Source organism: Aotus nancymaae, unplaced genomic scaffold, assembly GCF_030222135.1.
Source record: "Aotus nancymaae isolate 86718 unplaced genomic scaffold, 86718_ANA_hifiasm-v0.15.2.pri h1tg000029l, whole genome shotgun sequence".
NCBI classification, from domain to species: Eukaryota; Metazoa; Chordata; class Mammalia; order Primates; family Aotidae; genus Aotus; species Aotus nancymaae.
The window spans coordinates 81,471,419-81,494,119 of NW_026988442.1; the positions used below are offsets into that span (position 1 = coordinate 81,471,419).

Here is a 22,701-nt window from a genome sequence, read left to right on the forward strand (position 1 = left end):
TCACAATCAGTTTTCAACTTTTGAAATCATGCACTACATTAGTTGGACATACTACTGGGTAGATTCCCATCACCCTCATTACTGTAGTCCTGTCAGGGTGGGGGTGGGATCAGTCACACTTTCCTTCTATTCCCACCGTCCACCAGATTCGTGTTATCCAAGGGCAAAAAAGAGAAAAGGAGGCTTGATTATTGAGGATCACAAATAAGATGAGCATTTTCCTCAGTGAGATGCTACTGCCTTTCTTTCTCATCCATCTTCCTTTCACAGATTGTAGCATTAAATGCAAGATTATGAAGAATCTGATTCTATGATTTTAAAATGCCATTTTTAGGATCTTCTCTGGACATAGATTAGAAGGCATATATACTCAGTTCTCTTTAGGAGAAAATACTGATTTAACTTCACAAAAAAATAATCTGCACCAAGAGATTTTTTTAATGTACTCAAAGAAAAGAACTGCTTTCCCCAATTACAGATTTAGCTTTTTTTTTTTTTTTTTTTTTTTTTTTTTTTTTTGGTGCATGAGAGTTTGGGCCTATACAGCCTACCAGCACTATTTTTTCCCCAGAGAAAACCTGAAAAATTGCCTCAAATATATTAATTCTCACATTATTTGATTTATGATAATAAATATTCACCTGACAATTTAAATGTGAAATGGAGAACTAGTAACATACCGTGAAAGGCACATTCAACTGTTCAGTACACTGCACAAAGGAATAAAATAGCATCCAGCTCCTCAGTGCACTGCCTAAAGGGAATAAAATCACATCCAGCTGTTCAATGCACTGCACTAAGAATATTCAGTCAGTTCTGTGGAAGGGACAACTGTTTGTAACTGATTTCCCAAAAGAAATGGATTTTTTTGGATTCACATAGAAAAACCACATACATTTGCTGCATCTTCAAATTGCCTTTTTAGTTCTAAACTCATAGTGCTTAAACTTGGCCACACCTAGGCCTCATAATTTTGTCTAGATTGAGACAAACAAATGGACCAATGGAAGCATTTGAGAAAATTAAATTATGTCAGCAACAATTCAGCAATAATATAAACCTAGATACTTTATTATTTGATAATTTATGATAATTTATGACAAATTATATCATAAATTATATCAGCAATAATATAAACCTACTTTATTATTTGATCATTTCTTTTAATAAATTAATATTGCGTAATAGCAAAGATAGGCATAATGATAATGCTTGTTTATTGTGGAAATTACATGTGCTAGTGATAAACTTTAGGTTTTCAGGGAGACTTTCCACTTGTTTGGTTTTTTCTCATTTGGTCTTTATCACAATTGCCTGTATTTTACAAATAAGCAGACAGATTCTAAAAGGCTTAGTGCTTTTATACAAGTCAGAGGTATTTTAAGAACAGAGAAAAAACTCAAATCTATTGATTTCATCAAAATTATGAGGCCTAGGAATGGCCAAGTTCAAGCACTATGAGTCTAGAACTAAGAAGGCAGTTTGAAGATGTAGCTAATGCATATGGCTTTTCTATGTGAATCAAAAAAAACAAGTAAAATCTGCATATGGCTTTTCTATGTGAATCAAAAAAGCAACTAAAATCTATTGATTTCATCCCTCTCCATAAAACCACCACAGGTCAACAGTTTGTATTTCCAAAGACACAGCTGGAATCGAAACATCTCCTTGTCAAGTTAGCACATATATATGGAGCTCTGTTTGCTCCATTTACTCCTTATCACTTAGCTATATATTGGTGCCATTCTTAGCCTCACACCTGCCATTATATATGCAAATAATATATATAACTATATATGATGACTACTATTAATATTTATTAAAAATAAAAAATATGCAGATATTCAGTCATCAGGTGATTTTTAGTAGGAAGACCTGCTCATCTACCCAGGTACTAAAGGCAATGAGAGTCAAATAAAATAATCTGTTATGGTCCTTGTTCTTAAAATAAATTTCAGTATTATTTTGCGTATGTTACTTCAATTTTCAGATTTTTTTATTATCTACTCATTTCAAAGATGTTTTGTTAGTTTTTTGCTGTAACAAATGTGTTGTTTCAATTCACTCTTATGCAATAAACTTTCAAAAAGTGCTACTTTGGAAATTGAAACAACATGTAGAGTTTATACTAAATTGTGCTTTAAGTTAAACTAGATTAATATGTGCATAACAAATATCTAATGTGGTCAGATTTACTAATGAAATACAGTAAACAAATACATTTGTATTTTACTTAATTCAGCATGATTCAGAACTCATAAAATACCCTATCATTAGCAATTCAGTACAAAAGAGATGCACAGTTCTATCCTAGTCACTTCAGGTTAATCTTTTTAATTAAAACATTATCTTGTTTAATGACAATTTAGTTGCCAGTAAAGTAAGGTTAATTGCTATTGAGGCTTGTGTTTCGGAATAATAAAGAAATTTGTAGATTTTCAGTCTTCATGGCAAGTGTAACTATAAAAACAAATAGATGAATACCCTCTAGTCTGCAAACTCTTGAAATGATTCAAATATTAAAATTTACAGAACCATATACTGTGAACTTGTGATGTGTGCTTAATTTCAAAACTTCACGGAAAGATACAAATATGAGATTATAGAATGCTGGACATTTGAATTTTGGAGGCAACCTAATGCTTAGTCGAGTTGTTCACATTTTGTCTGAAAACTGGCAATGAGTTTGCACAACTTTTCCTTGGTGTTCATGTAGAAGTTAATTGGAGTATCAGTGATCCTATATAAGCTTATATTGCTGCTGACATAAAGGAAACTGCCTTAAAGATATGATAACCAATATGTCCTTAACAAAGTATGCCGTAAAACTGCATCATTGGTAAGAATTCGGAGAAAGATCTAATTTAATTAAATTTCCCATTTGCTTTAATCAGTGTATTGAATAATTAAAAAAATAGAAGCACAGCTTTTCACTAACTAGAACTTTACGTGTCTCAATAATTATCATTTGAATTCACTACCATATACTATTTTCAGCATTTTATATAAACCTTTTTATTAGTCTGTGAGATAGTTTTATCTACAGGCAGGAAAACTTCGACTTAAAATTTCTGATTTGTGACATATTCTCAAAGAATATGGCAAAATGAGACAAATAAAATGATACTTGAGACTCTTGAGCATGTGCTTATAGCCATGCCAAGTAAATTACAGAGTCAACATTTGGTCTCAGGTTTCTCTGACTTACCCATTAAGCTAAGCCCATTCTCAAAATGTGGTGCTTTCACCAGCTCCATAGGGTATCAGTCTCACGCTGGAGGTGGACTGCCTTCAGCAGTCAGTAGCGTAACAGGCTCCTCCAGACCTCTGAATGATTCTGATGCTGGCTAACTTTTGAAGACCACTGAGCTGATAGGTAGATAGATAAATAGATAAGTATAGAGATACAGATCAGTGTTTTATTGAAATTTGCACGCTCATTATCTGGGAATTTTGTTTAAACAGATTCATAGGCCCACATTCAGAGATTCTAATTCCAAGTCTGAATAAGGTTTCAAGTGGGGTCCATGAATTTGTGTTGTTAAGGTTCCAGGAGATGCTGATTGATGCTGCTGGTCCAAGAACAACACTTTGAATGGCCCTGCTAATACTGTATCCAGCTCTAAAGTTTGACATACCTGATCCAGCTAGAGAAATGGTAGACTAAAAATTAAATAGATAAGGCCATTAATTTCAGGGAGAAACATGACAACTAAATTAAAACAAGAATGATGTGAAAGGGAGCTCCTGAGAGTCATAGAAGGCTAACCTGCCCAACAGATGTGCTGAGGCACTGTTTGGTTTGGAAATAATGAAAAGACTTACAAATTCTTACTTAGATTATATATAAGAATCTTATATAAATTCTATAGTCTTTGGTTTGTGGCAGGCTCGTAGCTTATCTTCCAGGGAGCTCTTTACTCTATAAACCAATTTCATAATTTCTCTTAATAGTTACCTCATTTCTGTAGTGGAAACCTTTCCTGACTTCTTCCTTTAGCTCAATACTTCTAACCAGTGAATGATGCACTTCTGCCAATGTGCTAGTCTCTTTTGATACCCTAACAGAAGAGTTATTGAGGAGCTCTTGCTGGCTATTGGTAGAATGTATTATGTTGATTCTGGTTCTGACTTAACTCTGGATTTTGTTAATACCAATTCCTTGAAAATGGATCTTTGTCATTTTTAAATCAGTTTAATCGTTCCCTTTAGATTTTTATCAGCTCTTCAAATTCAACTAATATTTAATTTCCTTTTTCTTCTCTATATATCTCACATGGACTTCTTTAAGCATCAGCTACATCATAAAAGTAATGGTGTATTGTTTAGAAATATATTGAGCCACAGGTAATCAAGCAATTTGGTACATCATTGATGTGATTATTCATTCATTCATTCAAACTGCTTGAAAGTTCTCATTCCTGCCGCTACTTACTCACAGTATATTTGGCAAAACTTTGAAGGCCATTTTGTTGTTCATTCAGTGAAAGTTCTCATTCCTGCCCCTACTTACTCACAGTATATTTGGCAAAACTTTGAAGGCCATTTTGTTGGAAAGAACAGAAAGCACAACATTCACATTGTAGTTAAGAGCAACCTGGGTGTAAATACTAACTTTCTTAGTTTTAGGTGTTTCACCTTGCACAGGTGGCTTAGATTCTACATTGTGACCAAGAAAATGCTTATATGTTAGGACTGTAGTAGGGACCTTTAATTAGATAATGTACACAATGCCTTTAGTGTCTACTGTGCGCCAGAAACATACCAACTGCTATGCCTGTGAGTTATTATTTATTTAATAAAATGTTGATTCACTGAACTCAAATTACATTATCCTTGCTGCTGCCTTTCTGCTCCTCATGCCAGGTACTCAGTACTCAGTACCCCATTTAGTAATTAGTGATGTTTAAAAGAAAAGCCTGGGAGATTTGGAATTTTAAGCATGGGGTACCTAGTTTGGGTAGATTTCCTTCTTTCCTTTTCTCTTTCTTTATTTCTCCTTTTTTAAAATACGTTAGCCAAACCTTCTTCCCATTGCATTTCATATCCTCTAATGTGAGTAGCTACTTGAACTACGGGTGCCATTTTAGGGAAAGAACACTGTAGAACTGCCTAATGAGTGAAGTCATCACAATTTCCTATCACCTTTAATTGTCTGATGAAAATGCTTGAGAAGCAGCAATCTGAAAAAACAATGGAAAGCAATCATGTTGTTGAATTTAAAATCATTTTTACTTCAGAGAAATTAAAGTTTTCTAACACAAAACAGTAAATGAATCAAAAGTCCTTTTCTTTTTTTGCTCAATATATTCTAATGCTTAATATACTTGCACTACAACTTTCATTTTCTCAAAGGCAGGTCAAGTGAACCCAACAATAAAATTATATGTTGTAAACCTATATGGACCAACTCACACGTTGGAGCTCATGCCACCTGACAGCTTTAAATCAAGGTATGCAATTTCAATTTCACTTTTATGGGGAACTAGATATTTTCACTTCAATTATCATTTTGTTGCAACTTAGAGAGAGATGTGATCAGTTCAACAAATCCACTTGAAAATAAAGCTGAAGTTGCCTCGATTAGTGAGGAATGAAGTCATTCTCGGTGTCTGGCTGTTCCCAAGAAGCATTTAGCTCCAAGGTGATTATCAGCACCACAAAATGACTGAAGAGACAGATATTGAGAATTAGGTCTTTTGCTGGAGATGTGACAGAGATGGCAAAGGATCGTTTTCCATTAAATTTTCTTCAAGAAAATAGTTGCGCCACATATTTTTTCAAGGTGCTCTTTAAAAGTGTATAATCTCTCTGGAATTTGTGAATTTTTCCAACTTTCTCCCCACAGTTTTGCCAAGGATTCTCTAGCTTTCTTCTCCAGACAGAGACATTTAATGATTGTTTCTCAAAATATCCTACATATGAAATCTTTATGTTTAAGAAGCTTGATCAGGGAGAAAACACATTTTATTGGGTCAGAAGTATAATTTTAATATTAACAAAATCTTCAGCAGTGAACAGCTACTCAAATAATTATGTGTATTTTGAAATCCAGCATGGTCTCAGACTTCAAAGTGATTCTTTCAAATACTACAGCTCTTTGGAAATTTATCACAAGCCTAGAGATGGGATAGACAGCTGATTTAGAAAAATGGTTTCACATTATATTGAATAATGTGGGGCTAAGTTCAAAGTTTATTTTGATGATATTGACAATCAGGGTGATTGATTCCAACAGAAATTTCATTGAAATTTTGTTTCATTGATATATTTAGAGAAAATTTCATCCCAGTTGGTCATTTTTACAGAGAGTGCATCCTGATGTATGTGGAAATTTTACCTACTTGAAAAGGTAATAACGGTTTATGGAATGCTTATACCAGAAGACCCTCATTAGCTACCTAATATGAACTGTTCCTCCTCCTGATGGAAAAGATAAATCCCAACCAGAGTAAATGATTGAGACAGAGGCGCAGGACTGGTTGATAACAAAAGTAGAAAATGAAGTAAGGCCTCTTTCATCAAGTTGCAGAGCATTTCATCCACATTGGATGGAAGACCTTAAAGATAGGCCTGAATTGACATATATAATGTAATAAAGTTAACCAAATCAAATAGTAACATTTATTTCTGAGCTTGATCTAGCGACCAAATCAAATAGTAACATTTATTTCTGAGCTTGATCTAGCGGCCATGAATGGTTAAGTTACAAATGAAGCAATTATGGACACTATTGACATTTTATCTGGTCCTTAACTCTTATTTTTTTCCTCTGGTTTATTTAATGCTATTGAATAACAGGAAAGGAAACTAGACTAGGATTGTTTGAGTCAAATGTCTACCACCATTTCATTTGTCTCATTGGATAAATTACTACCTGTCTCAGGGCTGAATCCCCTTGTCTTGAAATAATAATTTTTAATTTTTTTCCTTTCAAAAAAATCTTTGAAATAGGAATCAATTTTACAATATCCACATTTCTTTCCAAAAGGAGCTCTTGATTCCTGGCCTTGATTTTATTACCCATTTGTATAAATATAAACATATATAAATTGAATTATTAATAACATACTTTCTTCACGTTCTATTAAGTTCATCAAATGTTCTCTCTTCTTTTTGATGTTTGTGTTGTGTTCATAGCATAGCTACCCATATAGTTTGAAATACTGCCTAAACTTTCATTAGCAGAATATTTAAATAGTTATTTTATAGTAATTTACATGTTTATGAGTTTTTTTGGTATGTTACTTAGGCATCTGGCATGTTTTTATAATCTTTAGATTATCAAATGGCAATCAAGAAGTGAATCATTCTGTTTGTCAGTACTATTACAAACTATCTTTTATTCCTTTTCAGTTTCCTTTTTAGTATTTTTTTCCACCACATGTAAACCACAAATATAATCATCTCTTAGCTTTCTTCCTTTCAATAAAATTGCCACGATGACTAGAGTAATAATTGAATACGTGTATGACTGTGTCTGCACAGTCATAATAGATAAATATAGAAAGATTTTTTTATGACTTGCACTATGTTATAAACTGGGTTCTCTGACTTCCACCCTAGAGAACAACATATTTTTGTTGTTTGAATTGAATATTCTAGGTCTTTTGTTGTTGTTGTTGGTCTCTTTGATTGTTTATTTGGATGATTGGTTTACTTATTTATAATAACTAGTGTTTATCACTATAATAGGAAAAGGTCCCCAAGCTGGTATCATTATTTGGTAGACTGTCCCTTCAACCCAATGCTTATACTCATCAAAGACTGTAAAATAAATTTTTATTAATTTATATGATTTAAAAAGAAAAGGATAAGATAATCTACAGAAAAGCATAATTTCTTCTCCTAATTCTTAACCTTATGTTCTCTTCAATTGTTTTATTTATTTGTTTATTTATGTCTGATTCAGCTAAAGTCATTTAATCAGTTTAGACACTGAGTTCAACTTTTCTTCAAAAGTAATTCAGTTCAGACTCATCTCGTAACCATTCAGTGTATCCTTATCTGAATCACGGTCTGTACTGATTCTGTAAAGAATGTAGCATGGTAGAAACTAAGATAATGCCCCTTCTTGAATATTTCCAGAACCAGTGGGAGTTAGATGGGTTATCTCATCTTTGAAGGAAGAAACATTTTGCCAAATTATTGTACTGTGCACTTAAGTATTGCAATCACTCAATACCTTTATTAGAAAATCTAAGTGTGAATTTTAAAATACATATTTACTTTCAAGGGAAATTTTATCTTATGATAAATGAATCATGCAGATATTCCACAGATTGGATAAGTCACATTAATTTGGAGAAGTTATACATGGTCATTTGTGTAGACCTCTCTAGTCTAAAGAGTAAAAGTAATAATTTATATTTGGCTTCTTCTTATTCTACGTCTTTAGCATTATTTTACTTATTAGAAATCTTTCTAAAGTCATCTATGTTTTGTGACCTGTATCACTGATTTAACATGGTCATATTTCCCCTGTCACTCTGGGCTTGACACTGTCACGCTTCCTCTTCCTATTTCTTTAAGTATATCTAGTCTACATCACTTACTCTTCCAAGGAATATCTGTGCCTTTCAAGAAAATCTAATTAATAAATTAACCCACATTCATGGAAGTGTCCTTCTTACAAGTAATGCATAGTTATTAACAGAGGTCTTTGGAGAACACTAGCTATAATTTGGTCATGAATACCATCAAAATATACTTTCAGGAAGACATCACAGATTATGTAGAAGAGAATGAGCTCAAAGTAACGACATTTCACAATTATTTTGGTGCAAACACAGAGCAATGATTGGACAGGAAGGCCGTGAAAACACAGTGTAACTGCTAACATACCTGTCTGCAGGTGATGCTGGGGCCTCCATTTCACATAACCTTGTGGACAATTAGATCTTCTGTGCCAGACCACCCAGCTGATAGAAAGTCTCTGTTGACTTGAGTACAATCCCTCTAACTAGCTTGTCTCTGTCTCTGTGGCTCAAGAGGACCAGATCCTCGAGGACTTCCTGGGTAATCCAGAGCCATGGAGACTAGGAACAAGCAGGAAATCCAGTTATAAGAAAGGGACACTTCTGCTGGCCACTGGTTGTGGAACACCAGATCTAATGTGTTCATGAGATGGAGTTCCAGGAGGACAGCTACATCTGCAGCAGGCAGGCCAAGGAGTGTGACATTTCCAGGTAAGGGTGCTTCCCTACTCCCTCATTCAGAGACAGCCTGAATACTTATGAGTAAGCATGATTAATCAATATGATTCACAGGGAGATGTACACCTAGACTCCTGGGACAAGGAAATAAATGATATAGGAAGAGATTTAGTTAATAGATCTATCTGTCCTCCTCGCCTATGTGTCAAGCTCTACTTGAGCTTCCATTTTGGCTATTTCCAACACTTTAATATAGAAATTTCAGTGGTTTGAAATGGCCCATTGTTAGACTTTACAAATTCAACTTTATGGAGAACTTTCATTCTTCAGATTGTGTTTACCAATAAGCAGGGTCATTCTTGGGTATAAGCAAGGTTTATAATGAGGTATCTCACATCAGATAATGCTTTGCTTATGACCATAAGGCACATTATGTAGAAACAGACACAGTCATCACAATATTTAGTCAAAGATAAATATAAATGTATTGCTGTAAATTAATGATTTTCAACTTAACATTTTACAACTGAGTTAGTGTTCCCTTAAAAATCAGTTATTCACCACATTTGTACTGGTTGGCTTTTAATTCTTTTCCAAAGATTAAATTCTTTTTTTAAAAATCAAAATTTAGGCCGGGCGCGGTGGCTCACGCCTGTAATCCCAGCACTTTCGGAGGCCGAGGCAGGTGGATCATGAGGTGAAGAGATCAAGACCATCCTGGCCAACATGGGGAAACCCCGTCTCTACTAAAAATACCAAAAAAAAAAAAAATTAGCTGGGCATGGTGGCGCACGCCTGTAGTCCCAGCTACTCTGGAGGCTGAGGCAGGAGAATTGCTTGAACCCGGGAGGCGGAGGTTGCAGTGAGCCGAGGTCGCGCCACTGCACTCCAGCCTGGCGCCTGGTGATGGAGTGAGACTCTGTCTAAAAAAAAAAAAAAAGTCAAAATTTGGCATCTTAGCTAATAAATATATTGTGTCATGCCTGTGAGGCATTTCGAAGATGTTCTTGTAACATTTCATTTGAGAACAACTTTGAAAGGGAAAACCTCTCAAGATGAATATTTAAATTCTGTTTTGTTGTTATTATTTATTTTTTAAATCATTTATGTTAGTTTGTTACCTCATATTGGACAAAATATAATATTATGGCAGGTAATTGAGACACATTTCTGACTGGATTTGAAAATCAACTGTATATCAGTTCAATCTAGATTTTTACCAGAAAATATGACCTTGATTTTGCAGTCTTTGGTTAGTTGTTTACAATATTCAAATTAATTTTTTGCTTCAAATTTCAACGACATTTACATCAATTATTCAGCATTTCAGCACTTATTTTCTGATGATTTATAGTACTTACTGTCATTTTTCTATAAGCTAAATTCTCTAGAAAAATCTATTAATGGTTAATACTTCATTTTCTACTTTTTAATATTCACATTGCTAAATATAATAGTGTATGCAAAATAATCAGCTTAAACAAAACAGTGAAAGTGAATGGGACACTGTTCTTTGGAGGATCACAAAGCCTACTGATATGGACAAAGATTATACCTAAGCCAGCTGCATATTTTATTCAATGTTGCCTTATTAACTCTATTTAGGGCACTTCATGTTTTGATTTTAGTGAGTTTAATGGCAGTTTTCAAGCAGAGCTCAGCTAGTTGTGAAAGTTGCCAGATGTCTTGAAGAGATTGTTGAAAAAAATATGGCAGCCTGCCTGTATGTCAGCTTATGCTTGCCCTTTTCCTGACATCTTAACTTTGATCGGCTAACAGGTTTTCTAGAGGAAGTAGTAGCTACTCAGTAATGTTAGATATGTAACATTCGTGTAGCTGGATATCTAACCCAGATGCATCTAAAGACAGGGGTTTTGTATCATGAGGTTATTCTTCTGTAGCTGATATTTTCTAAGTCATATGAAACTATAAAACTAGGTTAATTAGTTGTGATACAGTACTTTGATAGCTCTTTCCTTACATGGATGGCTATTTCTTCTGAGATCAGGTGTGATCGGGCACATTCAGGGTGGTATGGCTATAGACATGGCTATTTCTGAAGTAACTAATCTGTTCTGAAACTGGGAAATATTTTAGAAAAATTTTTAAAATTTTATCATAAATTGATGAGTATTGATAATTGTATTTTCTTGTGTGTGAGTTGGAAGCTTTGTGACATAATGTATACATGTCTAAACATATGTGTTATAAAGGAAGACACATAAACTTTTTCCTATCTCCAATTAGTCTGAGGACATAATTGGCCCCATGAATTATATTCTTATTATACCAAGAATTTAATAAACTTTCATCCTCTTTAATTTGATTCCTTCTTGGTTTAAAAATGTTTCAAATAAATAAGGTAATTGGCAATGCTGTAAAAAATACTATGTATTAAGATTGGGACTGGTCCTTGGTCTACAACTGACAAAGACCAAAAGAAACCATTCATACCTTTGTAGCCAAAGTTCCCACATATAAAGTGAAATAACACAGAGGTTATGTAAAAGATATAATCATTAAGCCAGAAATAACCTTTGCCTTTTAATTGGAAAAGATTATTCTTGATCATTCATTGATTGCGATTTTAAAGAAAAAAAAACTTGCCTTTACAAATGTATAATTGTTTTGCACTTAAAGGAGTACTAATCAATAGATAATTTTCGTAAATATCTAGCACGTGCTTGTTTTGATTTTTCCAAGAATTACTTTTCTGGGAAATAATTCACTCTCAAACTTATTCTCAAATTATCTGTATAATTGTATACATATGTATATGCCCATGTGAATACATACATACACATATATTTTTATATATGTAAATATTGAAAAGAGCAGATATCTATGTATCTATCTATCTATAAATTAATACAAAGCAACATCCTTATAGTGGTTCAGTTATTCTTATGTATAAAATGGCAAATGTATATTGTTGGTATTATCCCAGTGCTCTGGCTCTAAATATATGTTTTAATTTTGTTTCCAAACTAGAGAATACTATATCACTATGGTTAAATGGGTAAGCAATACCAAGACTGTGGTAAGATGGTTAAACCGACCTCAGAACATCTCCATCCTCACAGTCTGTGAGACCACTACTGGTGCTTGCAGTAAAGTAAGTATACTTTACTTTTCTTTTATGCTTAAAGTAAAGTAGCTTATGCAACTTTACAAAGAGGGATCAGGAAATACATTGTGCAAAAATTCAGGGTTTAACTTTTAAAACTAGTAGGAAAAGAATTTTTCTATTAAGAATATATATTTTAATTGATAAAGCTTCCAAACTTTGAAGTGAACAATATTGATGATAAGCAGAAGAGAAAAATTGAGCTTTTAAAAACCAAATTAATTATTATACAGCATGAAGATTAATCCAAGACATATTAGCTTCATTCTCAGATATGGAATTTTTCTCTATATTGTGTCTTTGCTTAACTTGAGAATACAGAAAATTTCTTTTCTATCCTCTTTAAATACATCCCTGTTATTTATTTTTTCTGTAATTCAGATAGATCTGATAAAATAACAGTGTTTCTGTCCTGAAATTAAATAAAACTAGTGAAAATTCATTTATGAATCCTCTGTTTTGAAATCAGGTTATATTTCAATTCCTAATATCAGTTTTTATAAACTCTGTACTAAATTTAATGTGTCATTTTTAAGATTCCTAGTAGAGAAAACATTGCAAAAAGTTTAAGTGGTTATATTATGTGTATGACATTTTGGTAAAGGATTTTTAGATTAACAACTGAATTTTCTAACTTCTTTTCTGGAAAAGATGGAGTAAATGTTACCTGACTAGCTTTTCTGTTGTAAACAACTGTCAAATTGTACAAAATATACAAAACAACTGTTTTCAGATATGGGACAGTAGGAGGATCATGACCATAAATGCTGAAATCAAGTAAATGCACAAAATCAACCTAACTATGAGTTTCTATTCACAACACTTTTGAGACCAAATGGCAAGGAGATAGAGCCCAAGCAAAGCAAAAACATCTCTGTGATCTAAGTAGGCAGGGAGAATCAGAGTTTGAGGCTTTTGTGGTGACTAGAATTTATAGGACAGGGACCATAGAAGTTGGAGGTATATAGAAAAGAACTCTAGTAATCTGTGAAGAGGACCCCTTATGTATTAGGCTCAGTGCTTAGCTGTACATACATATATGCCTCCACATTGCCTTAAAGGAAACAAGTACTAAACATTTTTGTAGCAAAGGAAGTATCTGCAAGTTGCAAAGTACTTAGAGGGATTAGAGTTCTGAACAACAATAGTGAAGAGATCTCACTGAAAACCTGGGTATTCAACTGAGAACCCAGAAAGAAAGAGCATTAGAAGTACGGCTGTTCTAGACACCTTCTAATCACCTTTAGATTATACTGTAAGGTATCAGGTTCATCTGTCTGTAAATTAACTGTCTACTGGAACAAAGTTTTTTTTTTTAAAAGGGAAAATCACAATTTAGGTGATTTTCCATATCAACACAAATATAAGAAAGTCTTTAATATATCAATATACCAATACTCAACACCATCAATATAAATAGAGGATAGTGCTTCACGATCAAATGAGGTTAATCCCAGGAATTTAAGATTCATTTAATATTGCAAACCAATCAGTGTAATTCAGTTAAGGAAAAAAGAATTAAATATCTTGATAAATGACAAAAAGCAATTGACGAAATTCAAAACCAATTCATGATAACTTTCAACATAAATGAGTAAGAAGAAACATCCCCAATCTGTTAAAAGATATTCATAAAGTACCCTCTTACTCAATGTGCAAACACTAACCTTGTTCATGTTAAGATTAGCGGTGAGGTAAGGATATCCATTCTCAGTACTATGATGCAAACTTTGCCAGAGGCCCCACTCAGAGCAACTTAGTAAGAAATCAGCAGTGTTAGGAAAGGAAGAAGTAAGTCTGTATTTATAGATAACATAATTGTGTACATTTTTAAAAATCCTATTATAAAAATCTAGAATACAAAATCACAATTTGTAAGGAAGCAAATGGGATGAAATATAAACAAGTGGAAAGTACGTCCAAAGGGTATTCAGGTTTCTTGAACCAGTCATCTAACTTGCCTATAAGTTTGTACTTGTTTCAAAATAAAGAATGGAGAAACAATAAAACATGATTTCTATATGTTAGTGATATTAAGAAAAAAATCAGCTAAAACACCATTAAAATCTTTAAAACTTTACACAATCATAAACTTAACGAATATCGTGAAATACTCCAATAATGAATAATACAACGTTACTAAAAGGCATTTGAAAGACCTAAATAAATGAAAGCTATTCCATGTTTTTAAATAGAAAAGATTAATATTGTGAAGATACCAATTCGACCCAAATTTAATCATAATTTTAATATAATCCCAATTAAAATCCCTTCTGATTCTTTTTGTAGAAATAGACAAGCAGTTTTTAAAAATTAATATGGAAACAAAGCATGCCTGAACAAGTCAAAGCAATCCTGTAAAGGAACAAAATTGAAGGAATTAGCCCTACGTGATTTCAAGAATAAATAAAAAGCCACAAAAACCTGGAGATGCTAGTGGAGGATTAAGGACCACAAATAAGTCACTAAATTGAATGATTTCTAGAGAACAGGCCCACATTTATATGATTGATTTATTTTCTACACAGGTGCCAAAGCAGTTCAGTGCAGAAAAATGGAGCTGAAACAATTGACATCCCTATTGGGGGGGAAAAAATGATGTTTGACATCTTATATCATGTTCTAAAATCAATTTGAGATAAACCATAGCCCTAAATTTAAAAGCTAATACTGTCATTGTTCTGGGGGAAAATATGAAATAAAACTTTAATGTACTGCATAAGCCAAAAACTCATTAATTATGAAACAATAAATTGGACATCAATAAAATTAGAAAGTTCTCATCAAAGACAACATTAAGGAAATGGATATGTAAACTATAGTCTGGAAGAAAATATTTTGCAAAATGTATATCAGACAAAAACACATATAAAGAAATTCCATATCTCATTAATAAAAACACAACCCCATAAAAACATTAAAATGTGAACAGTTACTTATAAGGAAGATAATGAGCACATGAAAAAGTACTCAACATTTGGCCAGGTATGGTGGCCCATCCTTGTAATTTTAGTAATTTGGGAGGCTGACATGAGAGGATCACTTGAGGCCAAGGGTTCAAGACCAGCCTGGACAACTAAATGAGCTCCCATTTTTATATAAAAAAATTAGAAATAAATAAAAGTACTCAACTTCATTAGACATTAGCAAAATATGGATTACAATTATAATAATACTACACATCATTAGAATGACTACATTAAAATAACAAAAAACTGACAACATTAACTGTTATAGAGGATGTGAAGAACAAAAATTCTCATTCTTTGCAGGCGGGAATGTAAAATAAGATTACATTAATATTTAAGTTCAGAGTGAAGTTAAACATATATGTAAACACAACATTTTATATATAAATAAGGAGACATATATATGTACACATACATATACAGAAATTAACATAGGCCTGGCTTGGTGGCTCGCACCTGTAATCCCAGCACTTTGGGAGGCCAAGGCAGGCGGATCACCTGAGGTCAGGAGTTTGAAACTAGCCTGACCAACATGGAGAAACCCCATCTCTACTAAAAATACAAACTTAGCCGGGCATGGTGGCACATGCCTGTAATCCCAGCTACTCGGGAGGCTGAGGCAGGAGAATCACTTGAACCTGGGAGGCAGAGGTTTCAGTAAGCCAAGATCAGGCCACTGCACTCCAGTCTGGGCAGCAAAGAAAGAGAGACTCTGTCTTAAAAAAAAGAAAATGCCTACCACTCTACCACTTTGGGAGGCCAAGTGGGGAGGATGGCTTGAGGCCATGAGTTCGAGACCCACCTGGGCAACATAGTGAGACACAATCTTGATTTTTAAATAAAAACTTAAAGTAAAAATTTAAAAATCAGCCTATATCCTCCGACAAAATTCAGCAGCACTTTGTGCTAAAAACTCTCAATAATCTAGGTATCAAAGTAACATATCTCAAAATAATAAAAGCAATTTATGACAAACCTACAGCCAATATCACACTGAATGGGCAAAAACTGGAAGCATTTCCTTTGAAATCTGGCACTAGACAAGGATGCCCTCTCTCATTACTCCTATTCAATATAGTATTCAAAGTTCTACCAGAGCAATTAGGCAAGAAAAAAAAATAAAAGGTATTCAATTAGGAAAGGAGGAAGTCAAATTGTCTCTTTGCAGATGGCATGATTGTATATTTAGAAGACCCAAAATCTCAGCCCAAAACCTCTTTAAACTGATAAGCAACTTCAGCAAAGTCTCAGGATACAAAATCAATGTGCAGAAATCACAAGCATTCATGAACCCCAATAACAGACTAACAGAGAGCCAAATCGTGAGAGAACTCCCATTCACAACTGCTACAAAAAGAATAAAATACCTAGGAATATAACTAACAAAGGATAAAAAGGATCTCTTCGAGGAGAACTACAAACCACTGCTCAAGGAAACAAAGGACACAAACAGATGGAGAAACATTCCATGCTCATGACTAGGAAGAATCAATATCGTGAAAATGGCCATACTGCCCAAAGTAATTTAAAGATTCAACGCCATCCAAATCAAGATACCAATGACCTTCTTCACAGAACTGGAAAAAACCACCTCAACCTTCATATGGAACCAAAAGAGAGCCCACATAGCCAAGAGAATCCTAAACAAAACAAAACAAAAAAAGCAAAGCCAAATGTATCACAATACCTGACTTCAAACTATACTGCAAGGCTACAGTAATCAAAACAGCATGGTACCGGTACCAAAACAGAGATATAGACCAATGAAACAGAACAGCGACCTCGGAGGCAATGCCACACATTTACAATCATCTGAACTTTGACAAATCTGACAAAAACAAGCAATGGGGAAAAGATCCCATATTCAATAAATGGTGTTGGGATAACTGGCTAGCCATGTGCAGAAAGCAGAAACTGGACCCCTTACTGACACCTTACACTAAAATTAACTCTAGATGGATTAAAGACTTAAACATAAGACCTAACACCATAAAAGCCCTAGAAGAAAACCTAGGCAGAACCATTCAGGACATAGACATAGGCAAGGACTTCATGACTAAAACACCAAAAGCATTGGCAACAAAAGCCAGAATAGACAAATGGGACCTAATTAAACTGCAGAGCATCTTTACAGAAAAAGAAACAATCATTAGAGTGAACCGGCAACCAACAGAACGGGAAAATATTTTTGCAATCTATGCAGCTGACAAAGGGCTAATATCCAGAATCTACAAAGAACTAAAACAGATTTACAAGAAAACGAACAAACCCATCCAAAAGTGGGCAAAGGATATGAACAGACATTTTTCAGAAGAAGACATACATGAGGCCAACAAACATATGAAAAAATGCTCATTATCACTGGTTATTGGAGAAATGCAAATCAAAACCACATTGAGATACCATCTCATGCCAGTTAGAATGGCGATCATTAAAAAATCTGGAGACAACAGATGCTGGAGAGGATCTGGAGAAATAGGAAGACTTTTATGCTGTTGTTGAGAGTATAAATTAGTTCAACCATTGTGGAAGATAGTGTGGCAATTCCTCAAGGACTTAGAAATAGAAATTCCATTTGACCCAGCAATCCCATTACTGGATATATACCCAAAGGATTATAAATCGTTCTATTATAAAGACACATGGACACGTATTTTCATAGCGGCACTGTTTATAAGAGCAAAGACCTGGAACCAACCCAAATGCCCATCAGTGATAGACTGGATAAGGAAAATGTGGCACATATACACCATAGAATACTATGCAGCCATAAAAAAGTATGAGTTCATGTCCTTTGTAGGGACATGGATGAATCTGGAAACCATCATTCTCAGCAAACCAACACAAGAACAGAAAATCAAACATTGCATATTCTCACTCATAGGTGAGTGTTGAACAATGAGAACATGTGGACACAGGGAGGGGAGCATCACGCACTGAGATCTGTCGCAAGGGGGCAAGGGAGGCACAGTGGGGGGATGGGGAGGTTGGGGAGGGATAACATGGGGAGAAATGCCAGATACAGGTGATGGAGGGAGGGAGGCAACAAACCACAATGCTGTGTATGTACCTATGCAACAATCCTTCATGATCTGCACATGAACTCCAGAACCTAAAGTACAATAAAAAATAAAAAACTGACCTACATATTTTGTAATTAATTAGAGGAAGCTCTTCTAGATAAGGATATTCTAAATATTTTCATTGCATACAGTTAACTGCAAAGAAATGCTTCAATAGTCCTATCCTACTTTTGATTTGACACCTTGTTGATATTCTAATATATTTTATTCTACGTGTGGAGTTAAAAAGATTTTCCATTCTGTTAATTGAAATAATGAGACTAACAATAACACATGAAGTTTTGGGCTCTCATGGGTTCTACTAATACTTGGTGGTACTAACAAGCAGTGGCATTGGAATCTATTTTATTTCTAGTGTGTTTTACAGATCTCAAGAATGGTTAATGTGAGGGTGCAAATGGAGAATAAAGATGATTCAGTTAGATTTTTTTTGATATCTTCATGTAATGAATATCTATGGGGAAAATGCTCTGAAAAAAGAAAGTGATCAATTATAATATAATAATATGGATTTAGAAAGAGAAATTAGTATTTAAAAACCTACAAATAATTTATTATTAACAATTTGAGAAGGGTACCTCTGCATATAGAAAAGCCCCTAATGCATTGTTATTAATGTTTCTTAATTTGAATACTTTTATTATAGAATCATTTCTTTGAGAAAACTACAAGTATTTTATGTCATTAAATGTAAATGGTATTACTAAAACTTGTCCTATCTACACATATTTACCTTGGGGTCAAATTAGTCTAATTTTGCTTTTTAGCAATATGATTTTGGCTCTGATCTGATGCAAGACTGTTTTGAAGGGACACATAATTTTGTCATTTCAAATGTTTGCTATTTTTTCTCAAAGACTGAGGTACTAAGAAGAAAAAAACCGGCCATGATTATGAATAAATTAAATATTGAAAGAATGTCCACTTTTTAATTTTATTCCTGGCTGTTTGCCCAGTTCCTTTGAAGGACTTAATAATTTTGTCCCTCAGTGATGCCTAGAGGTGAAAAGAGACAGTGTCTGGTGGCTCAGAACAGTTTGAATGAGGTAATCAAACAGAGCTGGAAAATGATCTCTTATCCCTGGTGAGGTACTGCTGGGAATTCTGAAAGAGTTCACCAAAGAAAAGACTTTATAATTAAATTATCATTTAGTCCCTATTCTCTACTTACTCATTCAGATTAAATCAATAATGACAATGAGATCTCTCAGGGTATTTCACCAGTTGAGGAGAGGGAAAAAAAACCTGATGATAACTGTGTTTAAAAAAAGTTAAATTGATACATGCTCATTTTGGTCTTTAGATGCTTCATGGAGTTAATTGTTTTGTTTCAGAAATATGAGATGACATCAGATACGTGGCTCTCTAAGCAGGTATAGTATAGGTGGTCTGTCACATTTTGGCCATTGTGTCCATCCTTATGTTCACCCATTTCTTATGTGATAACTTTGTGTAAAAAAGTATGAGTTTAAGGCTTTGCTGGGTTTGAAAGGGTGATTCTTTTTCATTAAAAGGATCGCTTATGATTTGGGCTTTCTGTGATACCATTTGTGAAAAGGTTACTTCTGTTTTTTGTGAGACATAAATTGCAGAATAACTGTCAGAATCACTTTTTAAAATATTTCATGTAAGTATGCTTTTGTGTAGATGAAGGAGAAAAAACTGAGGACCTAACCAAAGTGGAAATTATTAGCATTGTTCTTAAAAATTCACCAGACCTCTACATAAATTGATCATGGAGATTATTTAAATAAATGCTTCTCTTCTTAGTTGTATGGTAGCTCACAATTCTAGTTTGTGACATGAATGAGGCTGGAATTAAGAACATGACGGACTAAAAACCTAATCACTGTTGCAGGGTCTCCTCCTGGACAATTCAGAAGGAAACACAATAGCTTATTTAAATATAGCTGAATTCATTTTACTCTTAACTCCATTACTGCTTTTTGCAAAGGGAAATAATATATGTGGTATGGTTTGCTTTGGTTTTCTTTTTGTTCTCTAAAGCCCTCTTTTATTTTGTATTCTTTCTCTAGGTGTCTATGGTGTTAATGACCACCCATATTTTGAGACTTTCACATGTATGGAGATACTTCAATGAGTTCTGAAATATATAAATTTATGCTTACCATCTCCTCCTAAATCCATAAAAATAGCTTCATACTCCCCAGGTCTAAACTGATCACATTCTTCTTTTAGTCAGTCTTACTTATTTTTATCGTAGGAGTCAATGATGTAATTATCCATTCAGATCTTAAAACTATTTACCCAACAGTCATCCTTGAGTCTTTTCTCATTTTTATCTATATGTGTAATTAACATGTAAAGATTTTACTTTGATTTTACTTTCAAACATTTCTTAAGTCAGTTTATTTTTCTCTAATTTACAAACACTGTCCATATTCAAACTACAGATACAGCAAGTCTCAAGCCCTCAGGCACCTGCCAATCTATTCATGCTACAGGCTGGCTGAGTGACCTTTTTAAAATATGCATTTAATTGTTGCTACTAACATTCTCCTCATACTTGCACTTCTGTAACTCAAAGAAGTTTCCTCTCTTCTTTCTGTCATTCAGATAAAGACTAGCATCCCTAAAATGTCCACAAGGGATTAAATTGAAAGCTTTTTCAGCTCTGTGTCATATAATCATTTTACCTGTTTTCTCCAGTCTAGCTACATGGACCCTCATATGCCCAGGGACTTCATAAGTGCCCTTCCTTCGGAACAAAATTCCTTCAAACTTCCTTATTTGAAGCCTATTTATTTTTCAAACTTTGGTTTAAATCACCCACTTAAGAAATCACTTCCTCTAACTAGCCTAACCAAATCACGTCTCTCACTAAAAGTTATATGAAAGTTAAATGTAATCTTTGTGTAACACTTACACAATTATTGCTATGTTTTTTGGTTTGGGGTTTTTTTGCTAAGTTACAAGGGCATGGGGATGTTTATATTTTGCTCCTAATTGTAAACCAAATGCCCAGTATAGAATTCAATATGTAAGAAGAGCTCAATCGATAATTACCGAATGCTTAAGAAAAAAAGGAAAAAGGATTATAAATAATTAGTTATCTGAAGGATAGGTAGATGGATAGACACAGTTATATGTTTGTATATATATTATGCATATATGTGTCTTCATACATGGTTGTCTATTAATACAAATACTTTTACCTTAGTCAATGTGCAAAATAAAATTGAAAAAACCCCTTATTTTACAGTCAATAATAGACTCACAAATTTCAGTTAGATACAGAAAATAAGAACAATGAAAAATAAATAACATAATGAATACTGAAGCATTCTGAATTGCCCTCCATTACTAAACATCTTTTCCTATTAATTTTATTGCCAGAGACATTCATAATAGTTTAACATATGTCAACATAATGCATGCTCGTTTGAGATTATGCTATCTAATTTTTAAATCCCAAATGTATGAATGTTTAATAGAAACTTTTTTAAAAAACAAAACATCCAGTTATTAATTATTCAGTTAGTAAATGCCGTTGGTCGTTTATCACAGTTGATTTTTTTCTCCAGCTCTAAGGGAATTTTATGAAATACTTAGAATTATATGAAATTTAATGGATGAGCATGGTAGCAGTAATAAGCAGCAAATTTCTAAGATCATTATAAATTTAACAGAATGATCATATACTCTCTTTTGGCATAGTAGAAAAGGCAAAGAGAAATATGCATGCTTGGCCTAGCTTTCAAGGGACTTGCAGTTGGGATGACCAATGTGTAATACATTTGGTCAAGGGATAGAGTCCAGTATCCCCAGTTGGCTGCCTTGTGTGTCAAAAACACTGACTTGTGTAATGTTATGAAACTGGCATTATCTGTATGGAACTGAATATTTTATCACCAGACATTGTCAAGTGTAGGGGGCAGATTTTCTTAGTCCAGCAAGGCATTTGAGATGTAGCCCCCATCTATTCCTTTTCTGAACTACTTCTAAGATTCTAGAACTGGGGAGGAGGCAATGTAAATGGGAGATTGCTTATATATTTGTATATGAGAAAAAGGCTATTCGTCTTTTGAGCGAAGCACAAAGGGAGAATGGTAAGGCAAGAGCTGCTATGTGGGAGTAAATCTGGTGGATAGAGTGATATATGTAACAAGTATTTTTGTTCACTGTATTGATACATTCATCTATTCATCAATTATGAATTGGGACCTACTGTGTCCTAGGCAGTAGAGCTAAACAGATAAAATTTAAAATTTAGTTTAATTATTAATTGCCTAGTGAAGAAAGCCAACATATTAATAGATCAATATAATAGAGTGCATTGGAATCCATAATAGTGATGAATACAAGATACTTTTTAGAATAGCTGAAGAGAGATTTCCTAACTAGGG

At 33.8% G+C, this 22,701-nt stretch overlaps 1 protein-coding gene across 3 annotated transcripts in view; it reads left to right on the forward strand.

Moving 5' to 3' along the window:
* Positions 1-22,701, forward strand: part of DPP10 (dipeptidyl peptidase like 10) — a 1,408,189-nt gene that overhangs the window by 1,320,069 nt on the left and 65,419 nt on the right. For all 3 annotated transcript variants that reach the window (XM_064382830.1, XM_064382829.1, XM_064382831.1), the window contains exons 10-12: positions 5,356-5,453; positions 12,147-12,270; positions 19,669-19,707. In XM_064382830.1, the coding sequence (XP_064238900.1) occupies positions 5,356-5,453; positions 12,147-12,270; positions 19,669-19,707 (261 nt within the window). The remainder of the gene's footprint in view (positions 1-5,355; positions 5,454-12,146; positions 12,271-19,668; positions 19,708-22,701) is intronic.